At 47.1% G+C, this 14,018-nt stretch overlaps 1 protein-coding gene across 14 annotated transcripts in view; it reads right to left on the bottom strand.

The window, feature by feature from the left end:
• ANKS1A (ankyrin repeat and sterile alpha motif domain containing 1A) overlaps positions 1-14,018 on the bottom strand; it is a 178,097-nt gene that overhangs the window by 75,593 nt on the left and 88,486 nt on the right. For all 14 annotated transcript variants that reach the window (XR_012897912.2, XM_075910418.2, XM_075910421.2 and 11 more), the window contains 2 exons: positions 11,965-12,097; positions 8,954-9,528 (listed from right to left, as the gene is read on the bottom strand). Coding sequence is in view for 13 of the 14 variants with exons in the window: in XM_075910418.2 (XP_075766533.2) it covers positions 8,954-9,528; positions 11,965-12,097 (708 nt within the window). In the remaining variant the exon portion in view is untranslated. The remainder of the gene's footprint in view (positions 1-8,953; positions 9,529-11,964; positions 12,098-14,018) is intronic.

The raw sequence follows: 14,018 nt of genomic DNA, 5'->3' as shown, positions 1-14,018 counted from the left end.
TATTGAATGTCCAGATTTGTGTACATTACCTTTCACTGTATTTTTTTTTGGGGGGTCCATTTATCCTGCGATGCAGAGACTGGTCAAACCCCTGCCTCTAACTTCCACTCCAATTCATCCGGGGAAATGAGTTTTACTGATGAAAGCTTATGCCCTAATAAATCTGCTAGTCTCTAAGGTACCACAGGATTAGCGATGTTAAATTTAGTTTAATAAACTAATTGACTAGTTGTTGGATTTTCCATTGATTAGTCAATAAGCGGGGAAGCTAACCCCGCTGCGACTCTGCCTTTAAAATGTATTAAGAGCCTGTTGCCCATTAATACATTTAAAAGCCTAAAGCACTGGGGGAGGAGGAGGGAGGAAGAAACCCAAGCATGAGCCAGGAATCAGCTGTCCCTGGCTTGCGCCAGGTCCCCCCCTACTGCGCTTTGGAATTTTCAATGTATTAAGAGCCAGCAAGGCATGAGCCGGAAATCAGGTGATTCCCAGCTCACGCCTGGTCCCTGCCACCCCAGGCAGAGACAATGGTGTGGGGAACTTGCTCCTGTTCCCCTCCATTACTGGCTCTGATGGGGGGGGGGGGGGGGGGGGGGGGGGGGAATGACTAGTAGAGGGACCAGTTGACTATCTGATAAGCTTTTGCTTATCAGATAGTCAACTAGTCACTTAGGGTATGTCTACACTAGCCCCCTAGTTCGAACTAGGGTGGCTAATGTAGGCATTCGAACTTGCAAATGAAGCCCGGGATTTAAATATCCCAGGCTTCATTTGCATGTTCCCGGGCGGGCGCCATTTTAAAAACCCCTTAGTTCGAACTGACTGCCCGCAGCTACACATGGCAGTCAGAAGTTAATCTGAACTAAGGGGATTTAAAAATGGCGCCCGCCTGGGAACATGCAAATGAAGCCCGGGATTTTTAAATCCCGGGCTTCATTTGCAAGTTCAAATGCCTACATTAGCCACCCTAGTTCAAACTAGGGGGTAGCGTAGACATACCCTTACATCCCTACATAGGACTCTGCGTTTTTGCTGATACAGATTAACATGGCTACCCATTTGAGAGTCATAGAATCATAGAATAATAGGACTGGAAGGGACCTCAAGAGGTCATCGAGTCCAGCCCCCTGCCCTCAAGGCAGGACCAAGCTCCGTCTACAGACAATGTCTTCACACAATAATGTCAACTTGTGGAATTCACTTCCAGGGGATGTTGTGAAGGCTGTAAGCACAGCGGGATTAAAAAAAGAATTACCTAAGTTCCTAGAGGATAGGCCCATCAGTGACTTACTCAAAATGGTCAGGCTTGCGAGCACATGATCAGGGTGCCCCCAAGCCTCCAATTGCCAGAAGCTAGGACTGGATGACAGGGAATGGATCACTAGCTAATTGCCCTGTTCTGGTGAGGCCCTCTGAAGCATTTGGCATCACCCACTGTCAGAAGACTGGACACTCCATGACCTAGTACCATTGGTCTAACCCAGCATGGCCATTCTTCTGCTAGTACTTGGTTGTCTGATTCCACTCAGAACTGATGCCTTCAATGTTATGCATATAACAGGAGCAAGTGCTGTAAATTTAGTTAAGCGACACTGACCCAGAAACCACTTAAAAATTACCCTGAATTCTCAAAATTCTATCTGAGAGTTCACATGTGGGCAATTTTCTGCCTGTCTAGGCAAGTCAATCAACTGTCCCACATGACAAGCAGTCAGTGAACCCCAAGACTGCAGAGGAAGCATGGTTTTATTTTAGGCATGTGTGTTCGAATATGCAGCTAAGTCACTGGATAGGAACCCAGGCTGCCCAGTACTGAGCCACCCGGCTCCCAGAGCAGAAAGAAAGGTGATAAAATCATCGCAAGCTACATCACTGCAGCTCACGTAGCACTGGAAGAAGAGCTGAGAGCAAAGAGGGAGCTGGAGATGAACATTTATACTTCGATAGATCAATATGAAGCTCAGTAATGGAGGCAGAAAACAGGCACAGATGCAAGAGTATACACAACTGCCTCAAGTCGAGTAGGCCAGCGTGTCAAGCCTCAGGATTTCCTAATAAGAATACTATCCACCTTGGACCGCCTCAGCCTGGCCGGACCAAGCAGGCTGTGAACTCTGGCACTGTTTGATTGCTTGCTTACAACTCCACAGACGGAATCGTGCTTACCAGTTCTTCTGAGCAAAACGAGTTGATTCAAATGCTTTCAGATGGCTATTAGATCAGAATCCCCAACCCAGATTCCTCACCACAGTTCACAAACCTTGCAACCTTGCCTTTTCTTTGACAAATGAAACATCACAGTCATTTACAAGGTAGGCTCCATATCCATCAACATGCTTATCGCCATATCTTCCCGTTTCCTAGTCCTACGCTGTATGCAATGGACCCACACTGCCTACCCAAGAGGTTTGGCAGTTCCTGTTTATACATAAACATCCAGGCAACCAGCAGTAACGGTTACATTTACACAGGAGTCAAACAACATTAGAGAGCAGCTCTCTCCAATGTCCTGCCAGATACTGGTTTGCAGTTGCCGTCTCTCAACACAGTTTGAACTGGATATTCTCTATCCTAAGCTGTGTGTACTGTTCCAGGGAAGTGTTCAATACTAGCTATAAGTTTCAACCAAGGTGGCTGTATTTCCAAAGTGGATAAACTGATTTCTGTGCCATGGTAGATGAAGGCATAAACATAAAACCACTAAACATTATTTTGCAATCAGTTTTCCAGGATGAATCTGGGGATGGGGGTGTCAAGGCTTCTTCAAAGCATATGGACTCAGACAGATGCAGAGTGAGATCTGAAACTCTTAAAGGGGAGGAAGGGAGAACAGAAGCACCAGCTAACATGCTCCTGAAGCTGGGGCTGGCAGCATCTCTCTGCCTGGCACCAAACAGTCCCCTCCCCTTGAGAAACCTAACAGTTTATTCCCTCATATAAAATGCAGTGTGCAGTGACTGCTATGTGCTCATCTCACAGCTGCTAAATATTCATGAATCAATTATGAAAAACAAATTTATCACTTGAGCCCGTAGCCAAGCCTGGAAGGATTCAAATATTTATGCTAACGAGAGACTCCACCACATGCAATTCCCTCTCTTGCCCAACTTGATTCCCATTCAAGCGAGGGATCAAGCAGGATTGGCTCCTCTCACTGGATGCTGCACTGCTGTTTGGTTTGATAACGCCTACACCTGGCTTGCAAGGAGTTTGTATCAGATGATGACAGCAGAAGGGAGAAAGCGTGCGCTCATGTTCACATGAAATAGCTAGTGGGTCAGAAGACGGAAAGGAAACTGATACTAAACATGCCTTTGTAGCACTGAGCACAAAGTCATATTATTTGGACCAGGGCTATGGAGTAGGAGAGCTGCTCTCCCTCCACTGCAAGTCAGCAAGAAGAGAGATCCTTGCCAGATGAAGCATTGCTTCCCCATCGCACTCTTGCTGAGATGGGTACCACCCTCCACTTCCAAAACAAGGGGATTCAGTCATGTGGAAAGGGACTCACAGAGATGAGCCTGAGAAGAGATCCAACTCTTTAATGCAAAATTGATCTTCACAAACGACGGGTTTTATTTGGCACCATCACAAGCAGCCCAAAAGCAACATGGGCTCTTTGCCCCCAGCTTTTCATCTGCCTCATGTGTTCACCAAGGTCACTCCTCAAACACCCGACTCCACGAAGATGCAGGACCGCTTTTAGTGAAGTTGTGATGGGTTCTATCAACTCTGCACTCGGCCCAAAGAGGTTAGCCTGGCTCAGCTGGCTGATAAGGCCCCATCCCCACAGCGCTGCTGGAAATGCTCCAGCTGGAGGCCAGCTATAAAGGCTTCTGGAGCAACTCAGTCAGGGGGCTGACAGTAGCAGGGGACACAGAAGACACAGGAGCTCCAGAGGAGGAAGCACAGCTGGGCCAAGCAGTGGTGCCCAGGCCAACAGGGACTATGGAGGAAGCCCCCAGACTGAAGTGCTAAGACAGAGGACTGCCCACAGGATAGCGGTAGGAAGTAGCCCAGTGTGGGGAATTATTCTCTGAAAACATCCACTCAGTGTGCAATGGCAGTCAAAGCAAATAGAACGTTAGAAGTAATTAAAAAAGGGATAGAGAATAAGACAGAGAATATCTTATTGCCTCTATATAAAGCGATACTACACCCACATCTTGAATACGGTGTACAAATGCGGTCGCCTCATCTCGAAAAAGATATATTGGCATTGGAAAAAGGTGCAGAAAAGGGCAACAAATGATTAGGGGTTTGGAACGAGTCCTATAGGAAGAAAGATTAGAAAGATTTGGACTTTTCAGCTTAGAAAAGAGGAGACTAAGGGGGATTATGATAGAGGTCTATAAAATCATGACTGGTATGGGAAAAGTGAATAAGGAAAAGTTATTTTCTTATTCCCACAATCTAAGAACTATGGGCCACTAAATGAAATCAATAGGCAGCAGGTTTAAAACAAAAGCAAGTTTTTCTTCACTCAGTGCACAGTCAACCTGTGGAACTCCTTGCCATAGGATGGAGTGAAGACTAGAACTAACAGGGTTCAAAAAAGAGCTCGATAAATTCATGGAGGTTAGGTCCATCAGTGGCTAGTAGCCAGGATGGATAGGAATGGTGTCCCTAGCCTCTGTTTCTCTGGAGGTGTCTGACAGGGGAGGGATCATGTGAGGATTGCCTGTTGTGATCCCTCCCTCTGGGGCATCTGGCATTGGCCACTGCCGGCAGACAGGATACTGGGCTAGATGGACCTTTGGTCTGACCCAGTCTGGCCGTTCTTATGGGATTCCCTGCCGAGCTTGCAGTGGACAGCTTCAGTACTGACAGGACCCTGGGTTGGGGCCCAGTGGAGAGGGAGTGCCTGTGTCTCCCTACCTTTTCCTCACCTATCCCACATGGGGAGCTTCACCTATTCTTCTGCCACTGGCTACTAGGCCAAACAATCTGACTTCAGTGGAAGTGCATAGACTCTGACCGCTAAGCTGTACTACCCTGAACACAGGGGAATTGTATTGATGTTTGGACTGCTGGACTATACAACTGTGTCCCCAGGAGGGGGAGGCATATTGACTCTGTGGCTGCTAGGCCTTCTTACCCTGAGCCTGGAGAAGTATATTGATGCTGTGGCCACTAGGCCATACTACCCTGATCACAGGGGAGTTGTGCTCACTCTCTGGCCGGGGGAGACTTGTTGCCCCAAGGGAGGAGTGAGCAGTACTATAGTCTCTGGCCATTAGGCCACACTGACCCCAAGACCGCCTGAGGGGCCACAGCAGGCCAACTGCCGCCTTCAGCAGTGAATGGGCAAGGAGCCTCTCGACAGAAGTCACCGAGTGAGACTGATTTGTAATGTTTGCACTGCACAGAGTAACACAGACAGGGGCTCTCTTCCCCCATAGCTATCTGCATAAATATTAACATTAATGGAACAACATGCGTAAATCTGCCATGCACCGAGGGGAGACTATCCCACTGCCAACACTCTCACTGCTAACAGTCAAAGGCACAAGACATACAGGCTCCATGAGGTTTTACATTAACCAGACACTCATTCAGAGGCTGTAAATTGCATTCTAATTCACCAGCGGATGCATTAACTCATCCAAGGGACCAAGCAAACCTTTGGAGAAGACTAACAAGTTCTTACATCTTCTCACTACAGCTCTACCTGCCACCAGACCAGTGCCTCGACTGCCCATTCATGTCGTCACAATACAAAGCTGCAGCTGTTTCCTTCTCTTGCTAGGGTGCATTTTGGGGCTGGTGCAAAGGGCAAAGTTAGACATTTCTCACCTGCAGGGAGGATACAATACGCAACATTTTTAAAATGGAAACGAGCATAGGCCTTCGCTCAAGCATGCAATGAGCACGTTTCACTTCAACTACCCCTCCAGACCTGTCCTTAGGACACACACTGACTGGTGTCTCTCCTGAGCAGAAATGCAGCACATCCAGTAGAAGTGGCTGGACACCCACCTGATGAAGTAACTGCCAGTATTTAGCTCTTCTGCAGTCCTTTTCCTCAGTAGATCACTAAGCACCCTCCAAAACGAGACTGACATCATTATTTCCATTTTACAGAAAAACAGAGCCACGGGACTTGGTCAAAGTCAGCAGCAGAGCTGGGAATAGAGTCCAGGTCTCCTGCACCCTACATTACTGCTCTATCCGCTGAGCCACACTGCCTTACAAAATGATGCTTCTAAGAGGCAGGCATGCTAGCCCAGGAATCCAGCTATAAATGAGGCTTATTAAGCCATCTACCCAACCCTATTGCAATGCGTGATCTGAGCTCTGCAGGCTTTCAAACACCCGAAAATGCCCTGCACAGCAGTCTCTCTGAAGGAGGTCATGGGGAAACAAGTCAGGACAAAGGGAAGCACAGATGCCCCATGAGGTTTAAAAAGAAAAACAAAGAGTTAATCAGATCCTCAGCAAATCCTATAGATGCCCAAGGCACAGAAGCTGTGGGGAAAAGAAAGCATAACAGGGCTTGATCTTCACTGGGCATCTAGATGCTGCTGCCATCTCATGATCCAGCCCCTCCACCCCAATCCATCCCTTAAAACATTAAGATTTTGAAAATGAAGTTTTAAATTAGAACAGCTGATTTTAAAGTTTAAGGGTAGGAATCCTTGACATTTACTCCATCCAGCCTTCTCTCCCCAGATCTTCTAGTCTGAAACTTTACCTTCCCTATACGACACTGGACTTTTCGGGAAGTCTCTGTTCCATCTAGTGTTAACATGGCAACTGGCCCTGCAACCTACCTGCAAGCAAGCATGGAGATGGGTAGGCAAGCTTGAAACTCAAAGCAGGGAAGCCCTAGCAGGTCTTGCTACAAGTCTAACCACTGTAGCAACGTAAACCTAAAGGCACAGAGAGCTCGGCTTTCCCTTAGGTCAGGGGTGGCCAACCTGCAGCTCTTCTCCCCCAAAAGTGTGGCTTGCAAAGCCCCCTTCCTCCCCCTGGTGCTCACTGGGGTGGCGATTCAAAATGGCGCCCAGGATGGCGGCCGTCGACGGGAGCCTGATATGGCCAAAAAGCCTAAGCTTGTTTTAAAGGGGTAGCCTTTAAGAATTCTGGGGGGCTCTTTTTTTTGCTCCACAATTCTGCTGCAGCTTTCACATTTTTTCCCGCTGCTGTTAGGCTCTCTTTGTTAAACGGGTTGGCCATCCCTGCCGTAAGTCATTTAGTGCTCCTCTGGAATCAGCTATCAGGGCAAAGGGAGGCATTTCAAATTAGAGATGTGACGGGTTAACCAGTAAGCATTGCCCTTACTGGGTGATGCTTACTAGTTACGGTGAATCGGTGGCCCCAGACGGGCTGGAGCGGCCCCCCACCTGCACCCATTTAAGTGGGTTAACCAGTTAAACATGTTGAACCAGTTAAACCGATTAATCAGGATTTTACATCCCTATTTCAAATCAGCAGCACAGCAAATTAACTGAGTCCCAACATGTCAATCGTTCGCTTAAGAATCAGTCCCGTCTAACCCTGGCATTATTTGTCCCAGTTCAGCAACAACTGCTAAGTCACTGTAACCAAGAGAGCTGTGGAGGAACACCCAACACACGTGAAAGTCTCCTGGAAGGAAAAAGGGGAGCATGCCCACAGACACCAGCCCTGTTACCACAGAGGATTTTTTAGCTGTATATCCCTTCTTCCTGGAATAAATTTCACCCATCTGTCAGCATGTAACTAATAAAAGGTAATATGTGATTTAGATTACGCAGAGGCTGAGTCCCAATCAATACACACACGGGCTGAGCAAGGAGTACAGTCACTGATATCACTAGAACGCAACAAACACCTCCCAATGGGGACAGGATTCCCTTTCGACCCTCTATTAACAGGCCTGGCACGCATGCGGCCTTCATAAATCTGATTCTCTCCCAGGGAAGGTTTCCCTTTCTGTTCATTTCTTGCATTACTCGGTTGTTCTACCACAGTGGCAGGCAACCTGTGGCCCAAGAGCCACAAGTGGCCTATCAGGGTTGTATGTGTGGTCCATGAGAGGGTGTGTTTTCCCACCACTATTACTGAAGTGACATGTGCGCCAAATGAGGTGTGTGCTGATGGCCTACGATGTTGACAGAGCGTGCGCTCCCTCTGTATCCAAAGTGCTGCTACGGTTCAATTGGCGCAGCCCGCAAAATCTAGGTATGTAAGTGCAGTTGGCAAAAACGACCCTGTCCTGGTTACAAGAATCTTGCAGCCCACTGAGATGAAGGACCACTCCTACAGCCCACTCACTAGCCTGGGTTGCCCATCAGTGCTCTACAAGCACGGACTCATCTCCAAAGAGTGTTCCAGTAATGCTGCAGTGCAAAAACTTCAGAGCAACACTCTCAGTTGAGTGGCTCACTCAGGCAAACTTCTTAAGCATGAAATATTTAACCAATGTAGGGTCCCTCCCTTCTGCACTCCACTCAAGTAACTTCTAACCCGCCTCTGAACTCTTAAGACATGAGCTACATCCAATAAATATGCCAAGCCTTCCAATTACTCTGTCTCCCACCACTCTCACCCACCTCCCTTTCCGCAGGCAATGGAGACCTAGAAATGGGACCCACCCTCCTTCCTTTTGGGCTGGGACACTCCAGAGGGAAGGACGAGAAAAGGGGATGCTAAAATGAAAGCTCTCCTTTTGCCAACAAAATCCATTCCAAAATGAACCGAGACACACGCCCAGAGAAATAAAGCCCATGATATGAACATTTCCAAATGTTTAAAAATGCGTCATTCCTTACAGTCCCCAGCCAGCTGTGATTATGCCTATCTCCTGGCATTCAACCACTGAGAAGCTTATTGCACTTAAAATAGGCAAATAATGGGGTAGGCACAAAGGAAGGTGAAAAATCCTTCAAACTCCCACTCCCTGAAACAAACTTCATAGGATGCATCTCATACAGCTCATTAAGGGTTAGTAAGCCAAGGTCAGTCTTACCTCATCCCACTCTGAAGCAAACGATGGAGATTTTTCCAGCCTTTTCTTCCCAGTACTGCAGTTAGAGAGCGATTCGCTCCGACTCCCCATGGCATCGTCCTCAGTCGGCGAGCAGGTTAGGAGGTCAGAGTCTGATTTGGACAAGCTACGGCTGAGTTTGAGCTCTGCTTTGGGCTTGCCTGCGAGGGGGCCTCGTGACCCAGCACCACCTCTGTCTCCTTCCTCTGCACCACCAGGGTGCGGCAGCCCCTGAGGAGTCACTGTAGTTTCCGGTTCCGCCTGTTGGATGTTTTTGTGCAGGACTGTTGCGTAGATCGCTTTCTGGTTTTGGTCCGGAGAGCTGGTCCGTACTGATCCAGAGGCAAGCAGATCAGCATCCTCCAACTGCATAGCAGGTGAATGGCCAGTGCCCTCCGTGCCTCCTTTGGCTACAGAAGAAATGAGTCTGAAAGGGTCCTCGTTTATCTCACACACCGGGGAAGAGCCATGGAGTAACCCTGAAAACTGCTCTGGCACCTGGATGTCCTGGATCTCTGCAGAATCTTGGCTCCGGCTGCCACTGCTCCTCCTGTGATCTTCAGGGGGACGGAGACAGAAATGAAGAGATTAAAAAACACGGAAGAGAAGCAAAACTCCACCTCCCCTGGTGAGAGAGGGAGCGATAGAGAACAGTTCAGTATTGTTTAAGTACTCAACTTGTACCCAAAGTCCCAGCATTTATGAAATTCCAAATACTGCCCTGATTTATGCAATCTGGCAGCTTTCCTTGTTGTTTTATTCCTGTTAACACTAACAATCAGGCCTTGCTATATAAGGCCAGGAGAAGTGCTAACCATATCCTGCAGAGAGGGAGAGGGAGGTAGCGGAGAGACACACACTCCTGGAACATTTGATACATTTCTATAAAGGCCAAAGTTTTATTTAGAGCAGCACCTCCCTATTCTTGGCTCAGACTGCCGATGGGAAAACTACTAGGCTGCAGTTAACCTGCAAAGTTCCAAAATCCCTTTCCAAAAGAGAGCTGATTTCTGCTTTGCAGACTTCGGGACTCAACTTCTCTTACTCAAGGCAGTTGGGGGACAGGTGGTAACATCCTGCTCCACCCACCAAAGAGTCTTGTTCCTGTTTACTAACCACTCAATATACAAGAGAGTCTGATCTACTAATGCAGCAAGCTGCTTGCAGTACTCACTGTCCCAGAAATCTGACACTATTCCTCTGCTACTAATGCAGTGACATCCTTAATATCAAATACCAGAGCCCCGGATAAATTGTGAATAATTGATTGAAGCCAACTCCCAACTGGCACACAAAAACAGAGCTACACATGCCTTATTCATGTGTGAATTGTAACTTTATGGGATTTTAAGACGCTTGGCAAGAACTATCAGTTTCTGATCTGTGTAGCCAAAGTTTATACACCTGTCAGTGACAGCTAGTATTCACATACTGTAACCACTAGAACTTAATGCTGGGCTTCCTTTTTAGCAACAGGTTTGATTTATTCATTTGCAAACATTAGTTCTTGGATTGTATAAATGTAACATGTCCTTTTTCCTGGAAAGGAATAGCAAACGTGATTAGCAGTTCACATGTGGAAGCTACTTTAGACATGGATGTCACAAGTAACATGCGTTTGATTCAAGAAAAAGTGGGTGCTGTAATATCTTTTATTGGCCCAACATTTGTTGATGGAAGGGACATGTTTCTGAGCTTCCCATAGCTCTCTCAGGTCTGGAGAAAGTAGCCGGAGCGTGTCAGCTGAAAACTAGCATAAAGGATTTGGCCCACCTTGTATTTAGCTCAAACACTGGTTGTTTTTTCTAGAAATGAAAAGCTCTGCGAGATTCAAAAACTCATCTCTTCCACCAATAGAAGATGTTTCAGCAAAACATCCAGAGAACAACATAGCTACAGCAACACTGTAAATGTGTGTTCGATTCATTTTAATTTAGTCCCTTACACATTTGTTCCATAGAAATACATGAGACCGTTTGTACAAGCAGCAGCTTCTGCCTGAGAACAGAATCGCAGCACAGGTCCCAACGGAGGTGAGCTCGAAAGGGCAGTCCAGTGAGGGAACTTACACTTTTTCTTGCCTGTGTAAAGCCCCACTATGACCACTGCAGATACAAAATCCCCAAAACAAAAAATTCAGTAGGTAAAAATTCTAATGAAGTGAAGTACCTGGAAACGATTATCAATGCATGTAAATACAGAGTAAAGTCTGCAAACGAAACTGCTAATTGGGGAAAAAGGAGACTTCTGTGCAGTTACAAGACTTGCACTCTCTCTTACACACTTAGTCACGTGACCGTGTTGCAGGACCAGACCATGCGTTCGATATATCCCTGAGCCACATGACAGCTTTGCAAAGATACAAGGCTGTAACGTAAGCCAGAAATACATTAAGGACGTTCCATCCATCAAACAGCAAGGTCAAACCCTGCTCTAACCACAGCAAATCCTTTCATCTCGGATAACCATTCTCACCACAGGGGAAAGTACTGCACAGACTGGACCTTTGTCTTAACTTGAAGATCAAGAGTCTTGATGACCTTAGCAGCCTCTTCTCATTCCTTTTCTATTCCTAACTGCCCATTTCGTCAACGCCCCAGTTTAACATTTACTGGCATTTCTGTCCCGAGGCAGCTGGCTATAGTTTGTCGCGTGCTGGAAAACTTTGGCCCACACGCAACAGACTACTCCATCTCCCCTCACAAAGACTAACAAAGAGGCCTCTGTCAGAAGAGAAAACAGCCACCCATTCAGCCTGCTCAAATGAAGAGCCAACCCATGACCAGGACAGAAATATCTCAGAGAGGGTGCCAGGGAGGAAGTAGGCAAAGTGGGGGTTGTGGCAGTTGCAGAGAAGAGCAGATCAGCAGAGAAAGCCTTGAGGAGAAGAATATTTCAGGGCATTTAACACAAACCTGTACTAAACCCTCTCAGGTAAGCGAAGAAGCAGGCTTACTGTTTGGCCAAATGGATGACAAGTGTGAGATCCTTACCTGTTGAGGTCTCAATCAAGTGTGAATCAGGGTTTGGATAATCCTCGGAATGGCTAGAAGAGAGGTCGGAAGAAGCTTGGCGAGTCAACGGCCATTGACCATCGTGGGAAGACGTGCCTTTTCGGGGCTTGGCCTGCAAACACACCTTAGATTATGCCCATCACACGGCTAATATGGCAGGCCTGGGCAAAAAATGGTCCACAGGCTGGAATTGGCCCCAGCACAATCCTATTGGCTATTTTTTGTTCAGAAACTGGCCAATGGGAGCTGCCTGTTTCCATTAACAGGAAGCCAAGTAGTACCATGCCCCCTTCCCTCCGGGGCTGGAAGTTATTCACAGAACACATGATTGCAGCCTATGTGGGGACAGGACAGGCAGGCTGGCTGCTTCAGAAAAGTGCTGGGCTGCTGGCTGGTAAATCTCCTGGTCAGAGCCTGCCGCTCGCACCCCAGCCCTTCCCTTCCCCAACCGTCTGCCCCCCACTCTACATACTCAAATCCTCTGCCCCCCTCCTGCACCCATATCCTCTCCCAGATCTGACATCCCAAACCCCTGCCCCAGATGACAGTCCCCTCCTGTCTCACAACCCAACCCCTTGCACCTCAATCTCCTGCAGCCCCTCAAACTCCAATTCCCTGCCCTACATCACAATTCAACCCCCTGCACTCCAGTCCAGTGCCCCAGGTCACAACCACCTCCTTCACCCAAACTCCCTTCTGCTCCTAACTTCCATCCCAGATCTAGCACCTTTTCTGTTAATATCATGGAAGAGTGCGGCCCCAATCACTCTCCAAAAATCTTGCCCACCCCTGTAGTATGGTCACCTCCACTACAATGGTAAAAACAGGCCAACCATAGATCTGCTAAATAGGTAGAGAAGCAGATCATCTTGGAGAAAGTAAAGGAACTTGGGGAGATTTTCAGAGGTGTAGAGGATAATGTGGTGGAGAGTGCATGCTTGACTCATCTGTTCCTTTGAAAACATTCTCTGTAGTTATACTTAGGCTATGTCTAGACTGTGCCTGTTTTGTGCAAAAAATATGCAAATGCAGAATATAGCTGCACCTCATTTGCATAATTAATGAGGCTCTGTTTTTGCACAAGAGGCTTTTGAGCAAAAAGGAGCTGTCTACATGGAGTCTACATGGCTCCTTTCTGTGCAAAAACTGTCTCTTGCGCAAGAGCCGTTCGTCCTGAAAAAAAAATGAGGAAGAACGAATGGCTCTTGCGCAAGGGGGGGGGTTTCTTGCACAAAAAGGCTCTGTTTTTGCTTCAGAAGCTTTTGCGCAAAAAAACTCTTGTGAAAAAACAGGGCCTCATTAATTATGCAAATGAGGTGCAACAATATTCCACGCTTTGCCTCATTTGCATCTTTTTTGCACAAGAGGCTATAGTGTAGACAAAGCCTTAAGGTTTAATTCTGAATGTAGTCTAACAACATGCATTTTGTCCATCCGGACTTTCAGTTTCTAACTGTCAGAAGATGGGACTGGATAACTCCACACTGCCCTCTTCTGTTCATTCCTTCTGAAGTGTCCGGCACCTGTCAGCATCAGACAAGATACTGTGACAATACAGCCATCTGTGTGCTCTTAACTAACTTCGGGCACATCTACACAGCAGGGCAAAAGTCAGATTAAGCTACGCAACTTGAGCTATGACAACTGCGTATCTTAAGTTGAAACAGCTTAATTCGGCTTTTGGTACTGTCTACACAGCAGGAAGTTGAAGAACACTTGTCCTTTGACTTCCCTTACTCCCCATAAAGTGAGTGTTACAGGAGTTGGAGTAAGAAGTCCTCCAGCTTCACCATTATTTTGAAATAATGGCATGCAGTGTAGACATACTCTTTAGTTATTCCAAAATAACACTGCTGTGTATGCATAGCCCTAGTAACTATTATAAATACAAAGACACCTGCATTTGACCGGGTAGTCAATCTTTATACAAGATTACACCTAATGGAGCATGTAAGCTCCTCTTGGGACAGGTCCCTTTGGAGAGAAGCCACTTCACTGGTACAGTGTCACATACATTGAAAAAATTTAAATCC

Source organism: Pelodiscus sinensis, chromosome 27 (genome assembly GCF_052426305.1).
Source record: "Pelodiscus sinensis isolate ZL-2025 chromosome 27, ASM5242630v1, whole genome shotgun sequence".
NCBI classification, from domain to species: Eukaryota; Metazoa; Chordata; order Testudines; family Trionychidae; genus Pelodiscus; species Pelodiscus sinensis.
Note: the sequence above shows the minus strand (reverse complement) of the source record. Positions and strands in the feature narration are given on the sequence as shown.